The sequence below is a fragment of the Vipera ursinii genome (assembly GCF_947247035.1).
Source record: "Vipera ursinii genome assembly, chromosome: 1".
Lineage (NCBI taxonomy): Eukaryota > Metazoa > Chordata > Lepidosauria > Squamata > Viperidae > Vipera > Vipera ursinii.
The window spans coordinates 134,753,384-134,781,304 of NC_139512.1; the positions used below are offsets into that span (position 1 = coordinate 134,753,384).

At 37.5% G+C, this 27,921-nt stretch overlaps 1 protein-coding gene across 1 annotated transcript in view; it reads right to left on the reverse strand.

Annotated features, from left to right (window-relative positions):
• NCKAP5 (NCK associated protein 5) overlaps positions 1–27,921 on the reverse strand; it is a 649,941-nt gene that overhangs the window by 43,791 nt on the left and 578,229 nt on the right. Inside the window, exons 15-16 of the mRNA XM_083350693.1 lie at positions 25,023–25,162; positions 22,241–22,373 (exon numbers count right to left, since the gene is read on the reverse strand). Coding sequence (XP_083206819.1) covers positions 22,241–22,373; positions 25,023–25,162 — 273 coding nt within the window. The remainder of the gene's footprint in view (positions 1–22,240; positions 22,374–25,022; positions 25,163–27,921) is intronic.

Sequence of the window (27,921 nt, forward strand, 5' to 3'; positions counted from 1 at the left end):
TCTTGCGACCCTGTTGACTATTTTGAATGAAACGCTTGATTGTTCGATGATCACACTTCAGAAGCTTTGCAATTTTAAGAGTGCTGCATCCCTCTGCAAGATATCTCACTATTTTTGACTTTTCTGAGCCTGTCAAGTCCTTCTTTTGACCCATTTTGCCAAGGAAAGGAAGTTGCCTAATAATTATGCACACCTGATACAGGGTGTTGATGTCATTAGACCACACCCCTTCTCATTACAGAGATGCACATCACCTAATATGCTTAATTGGTAGTAGGCTTTCGAGCCTATACAGCTTGGAGTAAGACAACATGCCTAAAGAGGATGATGTGGTCAAAATACTCATTTGCCTAATAATTCTGCACTCCCTGTATATATATATATAATATAGTATATATATATATATATATATATATAGTATATATATATATATATATATATATATATATATATATATGTGTGTGTGTGTGTGTGTGTGTGTGTGTGTGTGTGTGTGTGTGTGTGTGTGTGTGTATAGATAAGTATATATATATATATATATATATATTATATACTATATATGGGGTGGCGCTATGATTTTTATTTCTCTGATCTACAAAGAATGAAACAACTAGTTTAAAGTTATATAGATGTACTGCCCTAATGAATGTAACTGTATAATTTTTTATGGCAATACTTCCAAAAGAAATAAGTGGCATTTTGAATGAATATGATATAATTAGACAGGTTGTGTTTCAAAGAGATATTTAAGAAATGACATCTGATATAGTTGAATGATATTGACCAATATTAGCTAGAAAATAAGAATGCGACTTTAATCTTTCTTGTTTCAGAGGAAGTTTTCGGTAATTTAGGATGACCCTTCATGACATGATTTTGAACCACAGTTCAACATCGTCAAACTTTCTAACATGGATACAGAATGCTTATAATATATCAAAAACCAAGAAAGTAAATGGTGTTCTATCATAAAAATGTACTTAAATGAAGGGGTCAAGACAATATTCATTCCCTGCAACAGACCACAAGCCATTATTTCTCTACTGACATTTACAAGTACATGGCATTTACAAGGGTTGAAATTTCTCCATCCATTTCTCCAGCCTTGGTAAATATTCTAGCATGGTACACAAATTCACCTACTTCCTCTAATTTTTGACATTTTGCCACCTTACCATTGTCAGGATGTGCCACCATGAATAAGATTAGGATTTGTAGAATCCTGCCTCTCCCACCTTTTGAAGAGTTTTTCTTTTAGTCTCCCTGCCTCATCTGGGAGGATTTAGGTCATCCAGGAATATCTACAATGTGGCATGTATGTTTTGTCACCCAAGTCTTGAAAAGGACCAGGCTTTAACTGACAAAGGTGGTTTTTTTCCTAGGTCTATCAGAGGGGTTATCCGTTTATTATTGTGGCAGTGACTGACAATGTTGAAGAAAGAGAGGTGGGAGTGAAATGAAGGTGGAGCAGAGATGAGGAGCAGAAGAGCAGAGCAGAAGCAATGCCTGCAATAACTGGGAGCTGAAATGTTAGCCAAACAGCTGGAGAGGAGACTCCAGGGAAGAATGCATTGGTGGGAAACTGAACTCTAGAAGGCAGGCGGAAAATACAGTTGCTGGAGGGTTGAAAGAAGTTACCTTAATCCCAGGGCAGGAGAATGCAGGGACATGGCTCATGTTTAGCTTTTCAAAAAGGGAATGGCAATTAGCTTGTTTAGGAAATAACCTATGCACTAATATTGCTTCACTGCCTCTTCTCCCTCTCAACCCTCTCAATCCTTCAGAAACCCAAAATAGTTCTTGGAGTCTATTCAAAATACAGGGAACAACAGAACACTATACAGCTAATAGCAAAAAAACCCACAGAAGTACACTACAGGATGAAAAAATAATAGTCACTTATAGGCGTAAGAACAAATCATAGAAGCACAAGAATAAAAGCATAAATAGTAGGTATAATGAGTAGTAATAAAATAAATATGTTATATAGAAAAGTATATAATTCTAGGAATGAAGACAGGATATGTACAGAACAAGTAAAGGAAGTAGAACAAAGTAAATTGCAAGATGAGAGAGGCGATTTACAATGTTAAAATGATCTCTAATTGAATTTGTTTTACAAATCAAGTTAGAATATTGAATCAAAGTACAAGCTGATAATTTTACAATTCAATAGCATGCACAAAAGCTATTTTTCTCCAAAGAGTTTGAAATCAATATCTTAAATTTTCCAATCATCAAATTGAACTGGATCAACAATACAACTCAAATCAAGAATTCAAAGCAGATCAGAGTACATCTGCAATACCCCTAACACTGTGTACGTTCATTTCATACTTAGTTCTGTTGAATACGTTATTATTGAATTAAAGTTTTGGTTCTTGAGTTTATCTTCATTTTGTTATATGCACAGGAAAGTAATATGTTTGGACAAGTATTTTGGGCAAGTTTTTTTTTCCAAATTACTGATTCTAGAAACCAGATAATCTGAGAAACTCAGTTCATGATGAGGAAGAATACACAGATTAATATATCTGGGTCTTTTCATATGTTCTATTGGCAGAACAATAGAACATCTGAACATCTGCAGTAGAGGCACCTTTATTATATATAGTCTTTTCAAAGGAATAATGTTATTATATTCCCCCCCCCCGGCATTAAAACTACAATGTTGCAGACTTGCTGTCAAATGTGGTTGCTCTAGTGCCACTGCATACGGCTTGTAACCCAAAACACACGCAATAGAAAAATAGATGTGTTTTTAAAAAGTTTATATTTAATTTTAAAATTGATTGCAGATACTGTGTTTCATGCATTCTGTATTTCCAAGTTAAATAAATGTACCTAGTCCTTTAAAAAAAAAACTACAAGCAGCAGCAAGGTGACACACAGACTTCTGTATTGAGAAACATCAATCAATTTTATTTGTTTCTGCTTTTCCTCCTGTACCAGCACACTTGTTCAGACAATTAAAAAAGAGGTACAAGATAACGCCTACACAGCTTTCTCTTATGGGCTTCACAATGAGAAACACAGTACTAAACAGCTCCGGCAGAGCTGTCCTTTGGCGCAAATGAATCCACCTTATACAAATGGCCGCCAATATCCAACAATAATTTTCTAGGCCTGGAACACATTAGAAATAAGTTATCTTTTTTTTTCATTCTCTACACATGCATTATCATTTTCAGAAACTGGAGAACTGAAACTGGAGTGACCTTGAAGCATTCTTTCCTCCCACTGCTGAAATGCAGAATCATAGAGTTGGAAAGCTATCTTCCACTCCAGGGCTTTTCAACTGGTGGCACGCGTACCATTGGTAGTACTTCGGCACCTGGCAGGTGGTACGCGACCTAGGCAAGTGTAGCGGGGGGGGGGGAAATGAGCTGAAGTGGCGGCAGCACCAGAGAGGCCTGGGAGAAGAGTCAGCTGGAGCTGCGGTGCTGCTGGGGCTCTGCTGAGGGCCTTGAATTGGCGCGCGCAGCTCCAGCTGATCAGCACTTCCGGCAGCCTCTGCTATCACTGGGAGCAGCAGACTTACTCTAATATTCATTGTCCTTTGGGGCCTATGGTGCCCAGAATGGGAGAAACTATTTTAATTGGGATCCTTCCTCTTATATTAGTGCTACATTTATATTTACAGTCAAACAAAAGAGTATGGCTACCATGTATAAATGATGTATTTGCAAATTGTCTGAAACCTGTTAAGTTTTATCAGCACCACTATTCCTTGAATATCAAATTTGTGATGTCTTGTGATCCATACACTTTTCCTGAGTCTCCTTTGATCGTTCTAGAAGCAAGCCATCTAACTTAATCTAATCCTCACAATAACTTAATTTAAATAACACCTTATCATATCAAAGATCTTCTGACTACCTTTCTCTTTCCTATTCCATAAGCAGGAATGGCAGCAGTAGTGGGAAAGCAAAGGGGAAGGAGGATGTTTTCCTTCTTGTACTTTCCCAGTACGTTGTTTAGTAATGCAGCATGACCGAGAAGTACCAGCCAGTAAAATCTGACATCTTTCTAAAGGTCTATCTAACTACTATAGGTAGTCCTCGTTTAACAAGAGTAATGGGGACCAGAATTTCCTAAATGCAATGCAGTTGTAAAGTGTAATGACATATGTTTACATCACTTAGTGCCAGCAATCTCAACATTCCCCACTGATGTCGTTAAGTGAGGATCATAGCTTGTTAAGTAAATCCCAGGTAGCTCACAAGCTGGTTGTCAGGGAGGTAAGTGGCTGCTGCTGGGTGGGGAAGACTGCACAGATGGCCAGCAAGGCACAAGCACAGCTGATAGTGGCTGCTACCAGGTGGGTGAGGAGTGTGGGCGGCCAGCAAAGTGTGTGGTATGAGTGTGCCAAGATTGACAGCTATCAAGTAGGAGAGGGCACACAGGTGGCCCATGAGGCACTGCACGAACATGGTGAGGTCAGTGTGTGTGTGTATGTGGCTACTGGGGGAAGAGTATAAGCAACCAGAATGACCTATTGACTTTGCTTGTGGGAAGCCAGCAAGGAAGATTGAAAATGGCAATTACATGACCAGGGGATGCTGTATCCATTGTTAAATATGAGTCCGTTGGCAAGTGCTCAGATCACAATTACATGACCACCGAGATGTTGACTTGGCCACGAGTATGAGAACCTGTTGTAAGTACCACTCATTCAGTTCTATAACTTCAAACGATCACTGAACAGGGGTCATTAAATGAGGACTACGTGTAAACACATTACATGTGTAAAGAATGTCACTGTGTCAGAGGGAAAGTGAAGGAAAAAGTAATCTTGCTTCATCCCTTCTTTATTATTGTCTCTATTTGCAGCTCCTCAGAAACAGAGAGGAAGCTATTTTGGTGGCTGGGACGCTTCTGAGACTGTTTTGTGAGGAAGAGGGAGTAGGCAGAAACAGAAGGAGAGAAGGTGACAGATCATCTTGATCAAAGCCTAAATGGGTGTTTATGAAAGATGCAGGAATGGCTTTCTATAGAGTCTGAATTTCTGAACGGGCCCTGGGAAAACTTTGCCAGCATTAGAGTCAATCAACCTGACATTTATTTCTGAAAGCAGGAAATAAGGGCATAACTGTTTTTGAAATCATAGTCTCAGGGAATGTGGGGAGGGTACTCTCCAGATTTAAAACATTGTGATGGAAATTATATGTTATTCCTACAAAAGTAAGAGAGATAATAGAACTTAGGATCTGAAGTGGCAATGCACAGCTGCAAATTTCCCGTGTAGAGAAAAAAAGGTAGAAATTTTTAAAGAGTTGCAACATTGATATGAAACAGCTTTTTTTTGTTTCAACATGCAGTGATTTTTAAAAAGGTAAAAGAAACCTAATATTCAAATCTGAAGTGAAACGTTGATACAAAGAGCTACTAAAAATACAAAAATACTCAGCAGTTCATTTTCAATGCTATACACAATTCTCATTAATGCAAGCTATGAAATGTATTCTCCACTCATCATGCTGTGAACATAACTCTCATATTAGTAGATCAGTAATTTCCTATTCCTTTCTTCATAATATTTAACTGCTTAATGCAGAGCATATCAATGTTATAAATGTAGAAGGAACATTTCAGCTACAAAGCATAAAAAAACTCAATTCCCTGAAATATTTTAGCATTATTCATGTAATTTGACTTGGCTGATCAGGTTCTCTTTTCTGAATCAAAATATTTTTCCAATCCCGCATTAAAGAAAGAGGAGGGGGTAGATATATTTTTGAATGGTGCTATTTCCTACCTCTCTTATCTTAATTCTATATTTATTGTATTCAATTTACTTTTTATCTTTTTTATTAGCAATAACATATGTGCAATTAATAACATTATACTCTCTTACAAACATTCTATATAATATTTGTCATTTGTTGCTTTACATTTTGGTTCAACCCCATGTTGGTTGTATCGTTTATCATTATACTCTATTATATAGCACAGGGTGTCAAACTTGGCCCTCAGCGTGCCTGGCTGAGGTTTTCTGGGAGTTGCAGTCCACAAGTCATAAAAGGGCCAAGTTTGAACACCCCTGATATAGATAACAAAATGAAAATAAATCCCTGATTTTACAGGTACAACTATTTTGTTTAGTACCACTGAAAGTTACAATGCTTTAAAAAACAAGAGCTTTATGGCCAATCCTTACATTTATGTCATTGCAGTATCCCACAGTCACATGATCACCATTTGTGTGCTTCACAATTGGCTTCTGACAAGCAGATTTAATGAAGAATGCAGAGATAAAATTTCAAATCAGTCATAGCACATCTCATTTAACAACTGCAGCAATTAGCTTAATGGCTGAAGTGGAAGTGAGGTTGTAAGTCCTCTGCGGTCATATGAAGTTTCACTTATTGTCCCTAGAGCTTAGCAATGATGTTGCCAGTCTCAGTTGTCATTATTAAGCAAGGACTATCTGCATTTAAGTTTTCATTTACAGCCCAAGACATGATGAGAAATCACATAAACCTTAATTTCTTTTAGAGTATATGTAAAAAAACTAGAGCCTTGGTGGAGCAGTGGGCTAATGCCTCCTTAAGTAACACCAGCTGCCTGCAATTAGTGCAGGTTCGCATCCCACCAGGCTCAAGGTTGACTCAGCCTTCCATCCTTCCGAGGTAGGTAAAATGAGGACCCAGATTGTTGGGGGCAATTAAGCTGACTTTGTAATAATGCCGCTTGGGTTGTGTGTGTGAAAGCCCTAATAAGCAGGCATATACATAGAATGAAGGCTACTGCTAAACTTGTAAGCCGCCCTGAGTCTTCGGAGAAGGGCGGGATATAAATGGAATAAAAAAAAAATTGCATTTAGTGCATCTTTTTGTTTTGCCTCTGTGTGTGTGTGTTTGTGTGTGTGTGTGTGTAAATTTGCATTTTACAGAATTAAATGAACTGGGGTGTATTTTGAATTTATTGCAAAGTCCTAACTTTTGCCACATCAGAAAGATTCAAAACATATGATTATCACTGTATACTATTGTCAACCTAGTTCCCTGTAAGTATCTTAGACTGTGGCCCAATTAAGATGCATAATAGCTAGAGATAATGGGAACAATAGTCAGAATATTTGAAGAGTTTTAAAAACAGTTGGGAAAAATAGCACTTCTTATATTCTTTAATGTTTTGTAGCAATAGCATTTAGACTTATATACTGCCCCATAGCCTCTTACCGCAATCTTTGGGCAGTTTATAATGTCACCATTATTTGCATATCACTCCCAACAATCTGGGTCCTCGTTTTACCAACCTTGGAAGAATGGAAAGCTGAATCAACCTTGAGCCCCATAAGGCTCGAACTCCAGAATATGGGCAGAGTTAGCCTGCAATACTGCACTTAAACATTGTGCCACCAAAGTTCCTGTGAGTTATTTTATATCTGGATTATAACAGAAAATATGATTAAGGATACCCTGTAAATAAAAAAAACACACAAATGTTATGGAACTGGATCTAGCTGTCTTTCCATTTATGAGCCTTGCCTGAGCAGAAATCTGTCAAAATAGTCCCACTAGTGAAAAAGAATAGAGGGGTTATTATTTATTTAGCATATGGCATATCATAGATCAGACATGTCAAACACAAGGCCCGGGGCCCAGATCCGGCCTGTGAAGTGGTTTCATGCGGCCCGCAAAGCCATCCTGGAAACAGTGAGGGAACGGCCCCCGCTGCCTTGGCCCTGGCCCAGAGACCCTCCTTCTGCCAGAGACCCTCAGATCTATCCCACTCCTGCCCAGGCCCCCATAGGCACCCTTGATGCGAATGATGTAGAGCTGGCCATGCCCACCCAGTAGGCCATACGCACTTTAGCCACGCCCACCCAGTAGGCCACGCCCACCCAGGACACACCCACCCGGCCCCCTGAGGGCAACCGCAATGCTGATGCGGCCCTCAATGAAATTGAGTTTGACACCCCTGTCATAGATGGACTAGCAATCTATATTAACATTTCAACTAGATTAGTAGAACCCAATAAAATACAAATGGTAAAACAATGTATGTTCAAATATCAATGTCTAGTCCATCTAACCAGTGGTGGGATTCAAATATGCGAACAACCGGTTCTCTGTGTGGATGCCGCTTCTGAAAGTCCATTCTGGGCCTGGGCAACAGAAAATTAGCTACCGGTTCTGCCGATCTGGTGTGAACTGGCTGAATCCCACCACTGCATCTAACCATTGAAACTCAGCATCGTTTACATTTTTTAAAAAAATAAAAAAATCACCAGTATATGCTGTCAGCTTACAGCTGCTCATGATATGATCTACCGTTTGGCGTGGGACACTGCAGTCACACTGAGAGATGCACGCCCCATTTATAAAGACAGTCCTGGAAAATGCAAATCCTATTCAGGATTGTCCATTGCTGACGTGGTAGTTCAAAAGCCTGGCACCTTTTTGTGGAGTCATTTATATGGTTTCCTATGTCTAGGTGTTCAGTGACCCATTTCGCTTTCCATTGGGAATCAATGTTAAAGATGTTTGGCAGATGTTTGTGCAAGTGCCAGTGGGAGCTTCCTGGATTTGAGTCTTCCTGCTGATAAATGAGAAAGGTCAGCATGCATTGGTAGGAGTGAGTTGTAAATGACATTTAACTGTTGAAAAGAAGGGATCTGAAATACATAGCTAAGAAACTAAAGGTTGGCAACATGATATCCATGCTGTGTAGCACTGTAGTATTCTAAAACAATCTTTCTGAAACAAGGAATCTGACACCAAGTAGTTTACATACAGCACATTTTTTAAGACATGTGTTTATTTATATATCCAATTTCTATGGCTATCTATATCAAAGAAGAGACTCTAGGCACAATTTGTGTTCCAGGATGTGCCTTTGCTTTGTTGTACACCAGATTCTCCCCAAGGTGGAAGCCTTAAACCCTTAAAAGTTGTGGCCACTTTAGCCGTGGCTGAGATTTTTGGGAATTGAAGATTTTTTTAAGACATAAAAGGACATAAGGATATAAAACATAAAAAGGACATAAAAGGGACATAAAAGGACATAAGACATAAAAGGCGTAAGGATGGCTGGTCCTTTCCTAAGCATCATCTGTTGTGAAAATATGAGATATGAACTTCAAGAGAAATGTCTGTCTTCCTGCAGTGACATATTTAAATTTAAGTCTTCGTTTGTAAAATGTAGAATTTTCAAGGTGGAAACAGTATAATGAGTCCCAAATATATCATCTGATGATTAGTGTAATTTAGACAGCACTTTGTGCTAATATGATACATCTGAAAAATCTCAACCCTAATAAGACATTTTTTAATTATTAAATCCACATCAAGCCATTCATGTGAACAAAATCCCTCAGTTTTCCTACAATGAAGCCATTTGAAGCGATAGCCAAATCAGTCATGACTACTCTGTAAGTATATATATACTTTTATTTGTTTTCTTTTTAATATTTCTGTTCATTTGTACTTGCTAGGTTTTTAAAAAATTGCAAGGCATGTTAATAAAGAATATCAAATCTCCTTACTAAATCATCTCTATGATACAAAAAAAACATGCTGTGGCACAAGAAAGGGAAAATGGAACAAAGTGAAAGCTACAGTTAGATGAATTTAAGTCTCTTTAGGTAACTAAGAGCTGTATTCCAATTACTGATAAAGTAAAAGGTAAAAAGGAAAGAAAAACAAATCAGAAGAGAAGCCAGAATAGAATTAGGATTGAAATGTGAAATGTGAAAAGTTCCTCGACCACTTAAGACCAGGGGTGTCAAACTGCTGGCCTGCAGTACAGCTGCATCATAAAGAGGCTGTGTCCACCCCAGTGCTGGCAAGTTTGACACCTGTGACTTAGACTATGCACTAAGAGAAAGCCAGATGGAAAGCTAGCTGCCAAATGTAGAAAATATGGAAGATGACCTTGAAAATGGGAGTTTGTGAGTTCAAGTCCTGCCTTAGGCGTGAAAGCCAGCTGTTGACTTTGGGCCAGTCACTCTTTCAGCTCCACTCAACTCACACAGAGTTGTTGCAGTGGGGAAAAACAGGAGAAGAATGCACTGGATATGTTCACTGCCTTCAGTTATTTGTAAAAATAATAAAGGCTGGATATAAATAAATAAAGGAATAAATAAATATCAAAGCGACAAGGGGAAAAACATATCTTACATCCGAAACAAGGAGAAGGCATGCATGAAAGATGCAGGCAAACATTTCCCAAATTCACATAATTATAAGGGGAGGAGAGAGATTAAAGCAAGAGGCTTGCAAGATTCTGTTACTAATCTGTCGATACAAATACTTCAGTGTATGCATTTATTATTTATTTATTAAATTTAGTTTAATAAATTTAAGCTCTTGTGGAAGGTCAGGAGAGTTGGAGCCAAACTTACTCCAGGAGGGAAGATGTATGGAGTTAATTTCTTGGTCTGGTTTATATGTAATAGGACTGACACAAGTCCTAAATTAGCTCAACCAGAAGATATATCCTCTCAGGTGAAGAAATACAGATTTAATAAGATGTAGTGAATGTCAGTCCTTTCTCTACTGCCACAGTTCAATCTTATTTGTTGCTCAGTCATGGTTTAACAAGTTGTTTGCCTAGTTTCTCCTTGACTTCCATTATTTCAAGCTAAGCCTCTTGACTTTATTGGTTTCTGAGTAAAATCACGTTACAACCTAAAAGTCACTCTTCCAGCCAATCAGATCTGTTTCCCCTTCACTTGCAAATTGTACTGTGGCACAGTAAAAACTCTTTCCAAAATGTAATATATGACTGTGGAAAATGACAAGGAAGTTGCTGAGCTGCATGGTGACCTCAATTTGGTCTGTGTGCTTGATTTTCTCTTATTGCTGTAGTATTTCCCTTAATTAAAAGCCACTGTTAATGGAAAAAAATGGCTACAAAGAATTCAGCAAAAGTATTGGAATGCAATTTGGCATTGACAAGTGTGCAACCATAGCCATAAAAATAGGCAAAATTGTTGAAGATGACGAAATACATCTTGATGATAAAGATTTGATAAAGGCAGTAGCACCAGAAAAAGGCTACAAATATGTTGGAGTTTTGTAAGCTTCTGATTTATTATAAAACCAAATAAAAGAAGTAATTCTACCAAATATAGCAATTTAATTCATAAAATTTTGAAATCAATGGTGGAAACTTCATTAAAACAATCTATACATGGAATCCCTGTTATTTGATATGCAGCAACAACTTGATAGAACATGATCACTTGAATCAGGAAACAAAAAAATAATGACGACATGCTCTACACTTACAAAGTGATATTGATCATTGTCTTTGCCAAGGGCTAGAGGGGCAGAGAATTCATACAGATGAAGTAAGTTAGGGAGGAAGAAAAGCATGGTTTGAATGACCCCCATCAAGAAAAGTGAAGAACCCTTTTTGAAGGAAGTCAAGCAAGAAAAACTCTTGAAAACAAAACACACAAAAAGGTGAAAGCTGACTATAGAAAAGAAACAATTGAAAACTGGAAGAATAAGCCAATGCGCAGTCAATATTTGAAAAATATAAAACACCACATAAGGTTGGTGAAGATCGGGAGTGTTAATGAAACAGAAGGCTTTATTTTAGCAGCTTATCAACAGGCATTTGATAAAGTAGATCACAACCTACTACTTGATAAGATAGAAAAATGTGGGTTAGACAGCATCACCACCAGATGGATTTGTAGCTGGCTGACAGGCCGTACTCAGCGTGTGGTCCTCAATGGAACTGCATCTACATGGAGGGAAGTGTGTTAGTGGGGTGCCCCAGGGCTCTGTTCTGGGCCCAGTGCTCTTCAACATCTTCATCTATGAATTGGATGAGGGGATAGATGGGGAACTCATCAAACTTGCAGACAACACCAAACTGGCAGGAATAGCCAATACTCCAGAAGATAGGCTTAAAATACAGGAGGATCTGGACAGACTCAAACACTGGGCGCTATCTAACAAAATGAAATTCAATTGTGAAAAAAGTAAGGTTCTACATTTAGGCAGGAAAAACCAAATGCACAGGTATAGTATAGGTGGTACCTTGCTCAATAGTAGTAACTGTGAGAGAGATCTCGGAGTCCTAGTGGACAATCACTTCAATATGAGCCAGTAGTGTGCTGCAGCTGCCAAAAAAGCCAACACAGTGCTAGGCTGCATTAACAGAGGGATAGACTCAAGATCATGTGAAGTACTAATACCACTTTACAATGGCTTGGTAAGGCCACACTTGGAATACTGCATCCAGTTTTGGTCACCACAATGTAAAAAAGATATTGAGACTCTAGAAAGAGTACAGAGAAGAGTAACAAAGATGATTGGGGGACTGGAGGCTAAAACATATAGGGAACGGTTGCTGGAATTGGGTATGTGTAGTTTAACGAAGAGAAGAGTGAGGGGTGACATGATAGCAGTGTTCCAATATCTCAGGGGCTGCCACAAAGAAGAGGGAGTCAAGCTATTCTCCAAAGCACCTGAAAGCAGGACAAGAAGCAACGGATGGAAACTAGTCAAGGAGAGAAGCAACCTAGAACTAACGAGAAACTTCCTGACAGTTAGAACAATTAATCAGTGGAACAACCTGCCTCCAGAAGTGGTGAATGCTCCAACACTGGAAGTTTTTAAGAAGAGACTGGACAGCCATTTGCCTGAAATGGTATAGGGTTTCCTGCCTGAGCAGGGGGTTGGACTAGATGACCTCCAAGGTCCCTTCCAACTTATTATTATTATTATAATTACCAAAAGAGAAAATTCAGCATGTACAACACAACACCCAATGTCACCTTTGTAGTGAAAAGGATGAAACAATTGATCTTCTGATCAGGGGCTAATCAAAATTGCAGATTACAAGCAGCATCCTGACTTATTATGCCAAAATTTACCCAAATTATTACCAAGTTGCCAAAATTATTTATTGGGAACTTTGTCAGAAGTTTGATTAAGAACCACTAGGAGTTGAGGTGGTTTTGGAAAATGGGTTAAGAACTTATTGGATTTTAAGATTCAAACAGACAGGCACCTTGTTTATAACATGCCTAATTTAACAGCAATTGAAAAGAAGAAAGTTTGATTCATTAATGTTGCTATAGTGAGTGATGCTAGGATTGAGGAAAAACAATTTTAAAAAATGTGAAATAACAAGACTTGTAGATCAAAATCTTAAGAGAAAAGAAATTTGCTGTTATACCAACTGTGAGTGGAGCCCTCTAAAAATTCCCTTGATATTTAGAAATTTTGATGGCAATTCCCTGCCATGCAGTTACTAAAGGCCCCAGGGCTCCTCTCCTCTCCTCTAGCAAAGAAGTGGGCATTGCTTCAGAGAGAGTGCCCTCAAAGCATAAATTAGTATCCGTGCAATACCATTATATTGGAGCTGTATTGTCCATTTTAACTGAACTATGCAGAGCTATACAACACTGCCTTTTTTAACAAGCAGGAGAAACTCATGCTGACTATCATGACACCTGTATTTTTTTCTAAATCTCTAGTCTTTGGAGTGGTGGGATTCTGGGCACATAACACTTTTAGTTTTAAACAGACCTCATTATAGATCTAAATTGCTTTATGGAACCATGGCTTTTTAAATTCTTGGGTTTTTTTCCTTTTCTCTCTGTGTGAATGACATTTTGGTTAAGATGTGCTTTTCATTAAAAAAAATGTGAACAGTTGCAGCAGGGAATGCATATTACGATGCTGGGTTAAATAAGAAATTCAGAAACAACCAGTTTTTCACAGACATTGCTGCTCATTTGTCATTCTGAAAACTTTAATTCTAATAGGCAAATCCTATGTGTTTTACTGAAATTTCATTAGATAGCAAAAGCCAATGTCAAATAATATAGAGATAGGAAACCTGGGACACCCTGGATATTTTGCACTACAAATCCCATCAATTTCAGTCAGTCCGGCCTGTAGAAAACTATTGGTATTGAAAACACCTGGAAAGTCCCAGGCTGACTATTCAAATTTTAAACTCTTCAGTTTTAAAATGCATTTACACAATGTTGATATGAACAGTATACTTATAAACTAATGAGGCATTTGCTTGTCTTCCCACCCTGGCACAGCATTTTGGATTATCTCAGTTACTTTTTATGCAACATTTGATTTGCACATCCTAGAGATTTTCTGGATTGAAGGAATACACCATGAATAAAAAAGAAATCCTGCATTCTTAGAGTAAAAGAAATGCAAGAGTTGGAAGCAACCTAAGAGGTTATCAAGTTCAACTCTTTACACACTGCAGTGCAGGACTACTACGCCATCCCCAACAGATGACTATCTAGCCCCTGGCTGAAAAATGCCAGTGAAGAAACCACTCCATGGGTAATCTCTTAGACTGGCTGATCTCTTTTATTGTCAATAGGTTCTTCTTATGGAACAACTCTGATTATTGATCTGAGATCCTGAATTTAAGAAAATGATGTTCTTATATTTGATACAATTTGCCATGCTTGGATAATGTCAGGTACTCTACTAGACCAGACCAGGAAATATAATTATGGTATATGTGTAATTTCTAAACAATTTAATATATCAAATGGGAAGTTAACTTCTTGAGTCAAACCATTTACCCTTTGTAATGTATTGTGTAACACTATTTTCTTTTCTTTTAAAACTCTGAACTCCATTTCTTCATGTAGCTCATTAAGGAAAATCAAGAACTACAAATATGAGTCAGCTACAAACAAGAGTATGTACTTTAAAGATCCAAACAAGATTAAAAAGGTTCAGGTTTAAATCATATCTGAGTCAAAAAATCTCCCCAGAGCAACATCTTTTAGTCTAGGGAACCTCTCTTAACAGATGACAGAAGAGGTAGGAAATGAATAAACATGAGCCTTGGTGGAGCAGTGGGCTAATGGCTCCTTAAGTAACACCAGCTGCCTGCAATTAGTGCAGGTTCGCATCCCACCAGGCTCAAGGTTGACTCAGCCTTCCATCCTTCCGAGGTAGGTAAAATGAGGACCCAGATTGTTGGGGGCAATTAAGCTGACTTTGTAATAATGCCGCTTGGGGTATGTGTGAAAGCCCTAATAAGCAGGCTTATACTTAGAATGAAGGCTACTGCTAAGCTTGTAAGCCACCCTGAGTCTTCGGAGAAGGGCGGGATATAAATGGAATTAAAATAAAAAAATAAATAAAAAATGTGTGCACATATGCATTAATGTGATCTGAGACACACCCTTTCCCCTATGATCACATTACTTCTAGGTCAATTTTTCAGATAGTAACTGTAGGAAATATTTTGTCTAATTAATTGAAGATTGAATAATTTTGACCTGGGAGTTCAGAGCCACTATATTCAATGCTTAGGACAGAATTTATTTGTGATACAAATAATCAATTCTAAAACCTGTTTTACATAAGGGAAGAGATTATGGATGTTGATATTAACTTCAAATAGTACTTTTTAATGGAAGGATGCTATTTACAGTCAGAGCATATCATTCTTTGGATTACTGCAGATACAGTATTTCAGATACAAGCCTATGCCCAGATTTTTTCTTGTTTAAAATACATGCAAATATGCACAAATACAGAGTGAATTTTAGAATACCAGCCTGGTTCAGTGTTCACGAAGTCTTTCCTAGCCACTATAAATTATTATGAGGAAAGAAAGTGCTTAAAAGTTTATTTCATTCTTCCCTACAGACTGCATGAGATTTTTCAATCTGGACATCAATAAAAACTAATGATGCATGCAGAAAAAGAAAGTACACTGCATATATCCCTGAAGTTAAGAAGAGAGAAAAGCACTTGAGGAAAAAGAAGAGAAACACACACACACACACACACACACACAGAGAGAGAGAGAGAGAGAGAGAGAGAGAGAGAGAGAGAGAGAGAGAGAGAGAGAGAGAGAGAGAGAATCTCATATTCATATCAGGAATCTTTCTGCTCTTGCCATTTTTAATGGAAATTCCATTCAACTACTTAACAGAACTGTAAATGGTTAATCATTCAGGCACACACAAACCCATAATGGCTATATGGTGTTGATAAAAATCCAAGACTAGTATGAGTCTCCTCATAAAGAACTTGTTCACACTATTTTCTTCTTACACACTTAAGCACAAATCTAAAACACATATGCGTGCTCACACTTAGACATATATTCTTTGTATATATTGTCACATCATGTGACTTAATTTTTTTTAAAAAAATCTAGGTAACTGAAAATATCAGCAGCAAGGACTATATCATTTCCCAGGATACCATCATGACCAAAAGAGTTATGAAGTAATTTGAACATCATAAATCAAGTAATTAAAGCTTCAAACTAAAGAAAACCCTGACACATAAATGCTTCTGTTACTAGTAGGTAATTTTAATGCTTGAAATGTAATTCCTAATGTTCCTTTAATGCTGAATTTTGAACATCAGTATAATTTAAATATGTATCTTAATCAGAGTGGTTTATCTGCCCTATATAAAGCTAATGTCTAGCTTCCAGTTTTAAAACATTTTTTTTCTTTCTGATAATTTGCATTATGATAATTTTATATGCTTGTGAGGGATGGAGAAGTTGATGAAATTATACATTTTTGTCTGCAATGGATTTTACAACTTCTGTGAAGTAATGTACCTTTCTTATACATTTATTCTTTTTAAATTCTTTAATTATTGAGAAATATTAATGTTCAATTTCAGCTGTCAGAAATGAAATCTGGAATAGAACAATATTTTTAGCATGTTTTCCAAGGAATGTTCAGTTACTTAGACTTCAACCATATTCGCAGTGGAAGTTACATTTTTAAAGGAGTCAGTAAGCTTTATCTTCAAACCAGGTTTTTGACAATAAATGTGATTCACCTTAGTCCTAATGCATCCTCTTCCAGACTGAAATAACCTCCATTGGTTCCAGAACTTTTTCCATTAAATGTGCAGACAGTCCTTGACTTACAAGCATTCATTTGGTGGCACTGGAAAAAGAGACTTATGACTGGTCCCTGCACTTATAACTGTAGCAGCATCCTCTTCGTTGTGCGATCAAAATTTGAGCGTTTGGAAACCAGCATGTATTTATGACAGTTGCAGCATCCCGTCATCATGTGATCACCATTTGTGACTTTCCAGCCAGCTTCCAACAAGCAAAGTCAATTGGGGAAACCAAATTTGCTTAACAACCGTATGATGCATTTAAAAACTGCAGTGATTTGCTAATTTGCTTACTGGTAGTAATAGAAATTCTGTCCCAATTGTGGTCATAAGTCAAGGACTACCTGTACTACAGCCTGCTAATACATTATGCCTTCTCAAAATTGTTATTTCTGATAAAAGAATTATGCTGGTTATTAATGAAGAGTATGATATGGAATGTGGATACAGCCATAGAAGCCCAGGTGTATAGCTTAACTCAAATATCTACTTCAACATTTAAACCTCTCAGTGTGTACCAGTTAGTAAAAGCTCCATGAATTGGTTTCAGTTGTCATACTCAAGCATACAAAGCTGTAAAAAAAAACAACCTTTGCAATTAATTTTGGTCACTATATACAGGTAGTCCTCAACTTACAACAGTTCATTTAGTGACCATTCAAAGTCACAATGGGACTGAAAAAAGTGACTTATGACTTTTTTTCACACTTATGCAGCATCCCCATGGTCACCTGATCAGATGCTTAGCAACTGACTCATATTTTGGATGGTTGCAGTGTCCCGGGTTCATTGCAACCTTCTGACAAGCAAAATCAATGGGGATGCCAGATTCACTTAACAAGCGTGTTACTAACTTAACAACTGCAGTGATTCACTTAAGAAATGTGGCAAAAAAAGTAATACAACAGGGAAAAACTCACTTAACACCTCTCTTGCTTAGCAACAGGAATTTTAGGTTAATTGTAGTTGCAAATAGAGGACTATCTATAATGAGAAAATTGGGTGCCTTATTTATTTTATTGATTTATGTGGCTACTTATCTCACTTATTTGCCGTTGCCATTTACAATGGCAAATAAAGATACATATAATACAAAAAACAAAACATACAGTAGCTGGGAATCATAAAAAAAGACCACCTTTAACATATCTGGGGTCCCAGTTCAGGCCCAAACCAAGCTTTTAAGGCTTTACAGAAGGCCAACAGGAATGAGGTCAATCTAATCTCAGGGAGGATAATGTTTCAAAGGGCAGGAGCCATGGCAGAAAAAGCTTTCCTTCTGGGCTCTGCCAGCCAACACTCCTTATCTGATGGCACACGATAACCACCATCACTGCTTGTCATTTTAATGTTAGCCATCAAATAAGAAAGAGGGTTTTTTTAATGCTTTTGGGGTTGTTTCTTTTTTCCTAGCTTATTTTATCCTGCTCTTAACTGCAGAAATGAACAGCTGAGCCAGAAAAAAAAAGGGAAGGAGAAAAGCCAGAAGCCTGTTTCCTTCCATTCTGGTTGATGAAATAAAACAGAAGGATGTCAGGAAGGTCAGCTTGTGTCTTTCCAATATGTAGAGTCAACTACTATTGTTGTTTGCAATAGTATTTTGCAAAAGCAGAAGCTCGCAGGAAGATTCTTATATTAGCTAGTAGGAGGAAACACTTATGCCCTTCTTGTCCAAATGTATCCCCTAATTTTCTGTTACCTAATTACCTTGATTGTTTACAGAGCTCCACTAATAAGCAGCTGCCATTCTTCTGTGTTTCTGTTCATTATTTTTGGCCTCTTGCATGAAATCTATGGCAACAGTTGCTTGTGCACATTAATAGTCTTTGTGCAAGGGTTATGATGAAAATGTGACAAATGGCATGTCTGACTGAAGCAGGTTCTTTTTTTTTTGAACCACTAATAATCAGATTGGCCCAGACTCAACAGACACAAAGCACTGCAGATTCTGGACGATTCATCGGATTTTTGCATCTCCATTCAGTGACTGGGGGAAGACTTGTATTTCACAACAGGAAAGCTTCAAGAGTTCAATTTGCCTTTCATCTTTTGTAGCTTCTGCTTTCTAGTTCTGTGCTGTCATAGTCTACTTTTTTCTGTGCCTGTTCTGCTGGGTGTCTTGATTCTTGATTCTTCTCCTCTCCTTCCAAGTCTCTGCCCTTTCTGAGGGAAACAGCAGGAGTAACTTTTCCTTCACACCAGTTCTGAGGGAAGGAAAGAAATGCCTCACTCTCTCTTTCTCCCCTCTCCCCAAGTTTCTTTGGCTGCTGCCTCTTTCTCATCAGGCCTGCTATCTTTCAGTTTGCCTCTTTCATCGACTCCTGGGCTCGGGCTCTGTTGATTCAGCTTCTTCTTCATGAGGCCTGTGGCGGAAAAACTCCCAGACAGCCATCTTGTCTTCCTCCTCTCCCCTGCCTCCTCCCTGATTGGCAGCTGGGTTGTCCTGACGACGGGGGGGGGAGGGCCACAGTGGGAGGGGGGGAGGAAGGAAGGTGCAGAGGGGCTTTTAATCTCTTCAGGCAGTCCATCCTTCCAGACGATTGATTACTAAATCTATTTTACAGTACGTTATAGCCCACAGAATGGAGCAGAAGATTTGTCATGAGATAGTGTTTGAATTAGGCATTGGTGCTGCTTGTTTTTTTGTTTTTTTGTTTTTTTTAACCTTGACACTGCTTTGAATGTTCAACTGGAGCCCTGAAAAATCCTTGAGGAGCATCTCTGGCTATCTCTGTTTTTTCCCTTCCTTGGTAATAAACACAACAAATAATTATTACTCCTGTGCTCACAGCGAAAGAGCCTGAAATATTCTTTGTTGTGTCCTGCAGAGTGGGGAAGCAAGGAAACCCTGGGAAGTCCATTCCAAAAAGTGGCAGACTCAGCACAATGGAACGAGTGCAGTCTGGACGAAAAATTAATGAATGCTATTTAACGTGATTATATGGATCACTCATCTGTGTCTCCCCTCTGACAATTTTGAAAGGGACTATTGAACCTAAGAATGGGGTGGGACCATCTAACCTATCATATCTTAAATATGGGGGTGATGGTACTGACCAACCAGCTAGAAAAAGGATGTTATTTAGTTAATTTCAACTGTTCATGTCCTTATGGACACCATTTAATCAGGATCGTTGATCAATAATTGCCTCTTTGAATTCTTGTAAGATAAGGGTTATAAAGCTTAAAACAGTGAGCATCAAATGCAGCAGGTACCAATACTTTTATAATGTTAGTATCCATCGTGAAGATATTATGGAGAGAGAGGAACTGACAGTAGCAATTTGTTGGAGACAGCACATATTATATGCCAGTATGTAGTATTAACACAGTGCAGGGCAGTTACACTATTAGGGCAAAAGTAAACCATCTGATTTAAGAAGCACAGAATACAGTCAGGAATTCAGGTCTACAACTGGTAATCAGCAGTATGCTAAACATAAAGATGTCTGCTTATATATTGCTGCAAATAACTTGTTATTTCTTTAAAGAAAAAGTTCTATATCCGAATATTGATTCAAGAAACGTTTAAGGAATCTTAATTCAGCTGCTGCAGAAAGCATTTTATTTAACTATAAGGCAAAATAATTATCCCCTCAATTTTTTTTTCTGTCTTAAAACAGTTTTATTCAGGTCAGGTCCATTTGCTACATTCTGGCTTACATAGGTATTTGTGATGGTCAAAAAGATTCTGAACATAAAAGCAATTGCACAGATTTAAAAAGAACCAACCATCTGCCCAGGGAAAAAACTTGGAGCTGATTTTGGAATCACTAAAAGCAGTAAACAGTGCTGTGTTATGAAAAGTGTGCAAAAAAAGTCCTACGATCACTGCTGTCCTAGGGCATATATGCAAACATATCCTTTGTTTTGTAATCAATGGAAACCCACCTCTTCCAGATTAATAGTTTCACATGATGCCATTTTTAGAATATTATGATTTTTCAGCTTTGTATTTTCAGTTACCATTTAATTTTTTATGTACTCTGCTTTTAATACTTAAACTCTCTCAGCTGCGTAGAGCTGGTTGGTTTATCAGGTGGTCTGATAAAATTTATAAATAAATAAATAAATCTTATCTCTTACAGCTCTTATACATGTGACTATAACAGTTATATGAATATTATTTCTTGCTGGCAGACATGTTCCAATGTACTTTGCTTGGACTCTTTTTTGCACATTTTGGGCTTGATTAACTAGAGTTGGTTATTCAATATGAACACCAGCTTCCCAGTGAAAAAATATTGCTGCTTTTATCTGTAGATCAGACATAAGCAATCTGGTAACTTTCTAATAGTTCAAGCCAGCAGAACCTACTGATGAAGAGATTTAATATGTTCCTCAATATTTTGGTAGTCACTTTAAGAATTCAAGAATGACATACTTTCAAACCACCTTTCAAACCACTGTGACCGTGAGCTTTCTCCCTATTAACCTTCTAGACACCAAAGGTGCTCTCTACTATTTTACTTTATTATTATTTTCTGAACACTTAGCACAAAGATCCAGGCACCCATCATTTTATTCTCAAACTTTGGAATTTAAAAAGGATTCACTATAGCCCGTGAAATAAAAATTATGCTTAACAGCGTATCTACATAGTAGCTGCTCATTTTCACACACATTCACACAACAAATATTAATAGCCTTGTGGATGCTAAGGCCACACTAAGTCCAGTAGTAGGTGTTCCAGTACCATTTAGAAATGAAGTAATGTGAATCTACTGCAATTCACTTGAGAAATCTGTTCCAAGGTCATCTCCTAAACATGCTTCTAACTAATTTAGAATCGGCCAAGTGCATTCAAAACTGCTTCATTAAAAATGGAAAATGTATACTGGATGAAAATGCATGAGGGTCTCCTGGTGCTCTGCAATACATTTGGGCCACAATATAGGCATTGCCTAAATTTTATTCTAAAATTTGAATTAAAAAAAACACAAAGCATGCATGCTTTTAAAATGTAATAGTTATTAACCATACATTTACAATAGTAAGAGTTTAGTTATTTGCCTCTTATTTAAATTATATTTAATGTATGTGAAATATCTAGAGAAACATGGGAGAAAAGGGCCATGTCTGTTTCCAAAGGAAAATTAGATACCATTTTAACTAGAGAATAGGAACTGAGTTCATGGCTCATTGGCTTCTTTTAAACTATTTAAGTATGTGACTTGTGTGTGTGTGTGTGTATGTGTTGTATAATATACTATTGAAGCAATAACACAATATTATTGTTTTAGTTACAACATAAGGATTTATAACTAAAAATGTTATAGTTTGACATCAGGCCGTAAAAACACAATAAAGAGTAATGAGATTTTAGAAGTGATGGCTAAAAATCATCTGTCACAACAGAAGTGGGATTAATACATTTCCGTGCACAAATGGTACAGTACCTTGTTTGTTGCTCTTCATTAAATCTACCAACATTTCCCCTCCAGTTCCAAAATCATTTGTTTCATGCTCTAGCTCCATTTCGGTATCACTGCTACTGCTAGCAGAGTAAGTGCACACTCTCAGTGCCCTGTCCTGTACAAAACAACATATAATTCCTTGACTCAAAACAGAAAACATTTCGGTGAAAGCAGTGGGTCTGGAGTGCAGGGAAAAAGGTGAGCCCTTTTTATCTCTTTCACAATTTATTTAGCTGCTGCCATTTGCTACTGATTATGTCATTAAATGTCACAATCCCTGAACTTTCTCCCAGCACAGTTTGCACACAGTCCGGCTAGAGAATCCACATTGCTTTAATGTTATAACAAAGCATTTGAGTGAAAAGGATCCATGAAGAGTTAGTGGCAACTCCGGAATTCAGAGTCGGTCAGTTACCTGTTGTCTCTGGGGTATGAAGTAGTCACCCAACAAATCTCTGAACTGACAGAAATGGAAGCAAACATTGCTCGTTGGGTGAAAAATACTTGGGGAACATTTTTGAGGGCTGGAGATTCACTATATCATAATTTTACTGGTTGGGATTTGTATTTTTATTGTTTTAGAGATATTTATTTCTTTGGATTATCACTTTTAATGCCGTAAGCCGTTACAAGATAGGTGACAAATAAATTCAATAAATACATAAACAAAATATTAAAGAAACATAAAATTGTAGGAACCTTACATATCATCTAGTACAGGGGTCCCCAACCTTTTCGGCTTGGGGGCCTGGTGGGGGTGGGAAGAGGGGATGGTTATGTGTGAGTGGTAGACATTCACGCAAGCACAAACAGCTCCATTTGCACACGCGTGCGCTCACCCACTGCTTGTGAGGCCCGGCTCTGAACGGGCAGAGATCCACTAGTGGGCCGTGGCCTGGAGTTTGGGACCCCTGATCTAGTACAGTCCCTATCCAGCACAGGAATCCAATTCTACAGTGTATTCCTATCAAACAAAGTGCATTGTATTGCAGTGGGGAACCTAAATCAATACCATTCCCCAGTGGTACAATCTTCTGTTAGCGTTATTGTTCTTATTTGGTTTGTGGTTATATCTAAGCATAGTACCATATACTGAGTTTTCCTCATAACAATCACCTGCTAAGATTGATAGAGCTGAGAAAAGAGTGATTGGCTCAGAGTCATCTAGAGGGCTTCCCCACGGAAAGTGACTGAAGTTGTAGTGATTAAGGTGCTGGTTTAGAAGCCAGGAGATGGTGAATTCTAATCCTGCCTTAAGTATGAAAGCTGTTTGGATGACTTGGCCAATCACTCTCAGCCCACCCATCTCACAGGGTTGTTGTTATGGGGAAAAGAAAAGGAGGAAGGAGTATTAAATATTTTCATCACCTTGAGTTACTTATAACAATAATACAGGCGAGATAAAAATCTAATAAAACTTAAGTCTTCCCACTCAAATCCAATACCCTAATCACCACACCACCCTGACTTCACCTCGCTAACTAAAGGAAAGGATTCATCTTAAAGGACTTTAGATGTATTCTAATTCTTTATTTGGCACAATGCAAATAATTGATTGTAATTTTTCAGTATATCTTTTTTTTTAAAAAATAATGATGCAAGGTAGGCATGTAGTAGCATCTTGATGTGTTTTTTCTCCTTTTTCCAAAGGAAATTCTGAGTTTGATCACAGAAATGCAATGGGCTTTTCTTTCATGCTTTCACACAGTCCAGGTTTTCAAGAGAAATCAACCTAGGTATTTTTCTCTTGGAGAAGAAAATATAACTGCTTCATATATCCTTTGCACTTCAAAAAAGAAAAGCAGCTTTGGATGAAGGGAACTTTGATTAGGGAAAAAATTTATAGCAAAAAAATTAAACATTCCTACATTCCCTGCCTCTTTTATCAAATTCAAGGCTATTAACACTTGCAGTAAAGAAATAATAACAGCACAAAATATTCTATGTATTTTTCACATTAAACTTTGCCCTTCAAATTCTCTTGCAATTGACCTCAGTTTCCTGGAACATAGTAAGAGGCAGAATATGATCACTTTTTAAAAAAGAGATAGTTTGAAACTACAGTAAGTACATAGAAAAAAGAAAATGAAATGAATCTCTACTGTATAACGTTTGGGGATAACAAAGGCTTAATATCTTAAGTTGATAGATAACATCATGTCACAAATTCTTCCCTTGTAAATTAACTGCAATCAATAATGAAAATTATTTGTAAATATTGTAAATGAAAGGGGAAAGCACATATAACATATCAATGCTAATGAATATGCATGATATATTACTGAACTGAATTTTAGTTTAATGTAAGTTTACTTTTGGTAAACCTAACTGCTACACAAAATATTCAGCAATAATGTTATTTTACCATTCTTATCTCTGTTAAACAGCTAACATCTTGTATGGAAATGATGAGAAGCTAGTTGATTTGGTCTAAAAACAGAGTTAAGATATTTCCTTGCCATGAACCTTAAGTCCATCTTGCCTACTGCTCTATACTAAATGGCAATAGTTGTTCAGCATTTTAGATAAGAATTTTTTCCAATATAGCATAGAGAAGTCAGAGCTGAACCTGGGACATTCAGAATACCATCCATCAATCCATCAACTCTCATAATGTGTTATAATCAAATTACCATTACAGAGTTTGGGAGGATGAAGTGGGGTAGCAGGTAATAACTCAAAGAGATGGACAGAATATAAATTTGAGAAATAAATAAACTTTGAGAAAAAAACCAAATACTTTCAAAATATTTTACATTTATACCTTGGCTTTGATAACATTCTTGCTGCTCCAGTCTGGAAACATCTTTACATTGCTACTTTTTTCTTTCTCTGAATCATCTAATGATGCCGAAGCCAAAGAATTCGATTCTTGACTGTTTTTTCCCACAGGACCGGTTAGTCCTGGACAACAAAAAGAAATGGAGCATAGCATCTTGGATTATGTTTGCATGTAAGAATCAGATTCATTCATGAATTGACTGATTGCACTATGGTCATGGGAAAAAGAGAGGACAGTGGCTTGCAAAATGTTACAAATGCAAAATATCTGCACATTCTTCTTTATCAGGAAAAGATGTAGTCATCTCTGCCAGAAGACATTTAGCAATAAATTGGGTGTTAAAAGTAAATGCAACAAGTTGCCAACAGTTTTATAAACATTCAATAAATTTGAGGAAAGAAGACGGTGTGGGAATCTTGCTTCTTTATTGTAAGCTGCTGCTAAGGGCTTGATAGCTCCATTTCTATAAAATGGAGGAATAAAAAGTAGACAAAGCTAACCTGATATAAATCCTGCAAGCCAAATCACTTAATATCATGGAACATACTTCTTACATATAGTTACACTACCAAAAGGGCATAATACTCAGCCATCCTTATTGTTAGAGATGTGCAAGCAGAGCACATATGACCTCCAATTATAAATAAAATAAAATAAAATAAATTGGCATTGAAATCACAACGATCTATGGGTCCTGACCATATTTTTTAATGAAAAGTTTGAGGAAGGGAACCATCAGATGTAAATTTTTCTAACTGAGAAGAAAAGGACGAAGCAATGGAAAAAAATTCTCTCGCCACAAGTGTTCTTAGCCAAATTATTTACTCTTTTTCAATGGAACAACTTGTAGAACAAGAGCACATGTAAATCACAGTCCTTTGTAAGATTCACTGTATGCATGCATATGGGAGGCAAAAAGAGAGATTGGTGAGAAGATAACATTTGAAAGTGAGAACTTGACCTCCCAATCTGCAGCATACCAGGTTTTTGTTTTGTTTTTTTAAAAAACACATTTCTTCAAGACAATTTAATTAAGAAGCAGACAGTAGAAGGCTGGTGCAGTGAATATTAGCATTAAGATCAGGACAATCTCAGTGCTACTGACTTCTTATGAAGCAATTCAGTGCTTGCAGTTTCTATTCAATTTGTTATAATGACAGTGTTTAATCATGGAGTCTTTTCTATAGCAGGCTGCTGAACTGAGGTCACACATGTGGCTATTCAAGCATATAGCATATAATCTATATCTAAGATTTCTGTTCTAAATCTCCTCTAGTTGTGCTATTAATTAACAATACACTTTTTAAAAAAATAGTCTAACTTAAGATACCTTTTCTTTAACTACAATCTGAAATGAGCAGGGGAGTTTCCAATGAAGCATACAGCATGTATTTGCATTCTGTTATAAGCAGCGCAAACCTGTATTACGAATTTTACTAAATCAATTACATTCCAGCGTGTTAATTAGAAGGTGTCTCATAAACTTTCAAGAATCTTTAATGTCGTCTATTTATTCATCTGTTCAATCTAAATATTGACACATTAGCAAAACATTCTCTGGATTCTTGCAGCAGATTTCTAGCTCTCATTTGAACGTGGCAATCGGAGAAAAGGTCAGCTTTGCCAAATAATTGTGCAGTCTAAACATGTTAACATACTCTTTTTGTTTTAAACATTTTTTTCTTTTATGAAGTACACGGGATCATGATTCGAATACTTAAAAAAATAACATTTAGCATATGAGATTCACGTACTTCTGATGAACTTGAAAAGGGCAGCCTTTTGTACTACTCAGGAAAATGTCTATGGAGACTCTCAGTCATCCAGGTCATAGTTATCCCAAAGGTGCTTTTCAAAAGGCAACAGGACTTTCTTGGGGTTTCTCCCCCCCCACCTTGAAAATGTTTTGTTTCTCATCCAAGAAGCTTCTTCAGTTCAACCTGAATTGAAGAAGCTTCTTAGATGAGAAGCAAAACATTTTCAAGGGGAAAAAACCCCCCAAGAATATCCAATTACCTTTTGAAAAGCACCTTTGGGGTTCTGAATAAAATGGTTAAGCTATTTCTAGTTGTAGGTATATGAATGCTTCATATAACAAGAATCATCACGGGGTACTTTCAAGAGCTTGCATTGGCATTTACAACAAATGCACCTTGACTAAGACCCATATGGTCACATATGACATACCCACACATGACAAGCACATACACAAACAAAAGTATTTTAAAAGTAAAAGCGCTGCCACCTCTGGAAAATCTTCAGTTTGCTTTTGGCTACAGCGGGGGTGGTCAAAATAGCAACATCACGTGATGTGTCACGACATCTCTCTTTTTTTCCTCCACTGCCAGCAATGAGGTGGGCACGGTTTTGCCATGACGCATCCAGCCCACAGGCTGGCAATTTGATACTCCTGGGCTACAGCTTTAAAGTGCCCCAAGTTAGCTTTGACATTATCCACAAAGTATTTAAAGACACGGTGTGGAAGTGTAAGCTGCTAGAACCCCTGCTCCCTTCTTTCTCTCCTGTTTGTGCCTTTTCCCCAGCATCAGCCTAGCTGAATTGCCAGTAAAGCTGCAACCTTGACACAGGTGTGGTAGAAGACGTGTGCTTTGGAGCACTGCAGCCACCAGCAGAGTACAGCAGCCAAATGAATGAAGGTGGCTTTCCCTCAGCAGGAGTGGATGCTCCAAAAGAGAGGGGAAGAAGTATAAAGGCTCAGCTACATAAAGCACAACATGAAAAAAAGGAAGAACTCTACATTGTGGCTATTAACAGAAAAAGAAGAAATCTCAGAGAAAGCGGGGGGGAGGGACTTAAGACAGAGCAGACTTAAGAAATAAATGTCAATGCACATTAGCCATAATACAGTGTATTGTGTAGT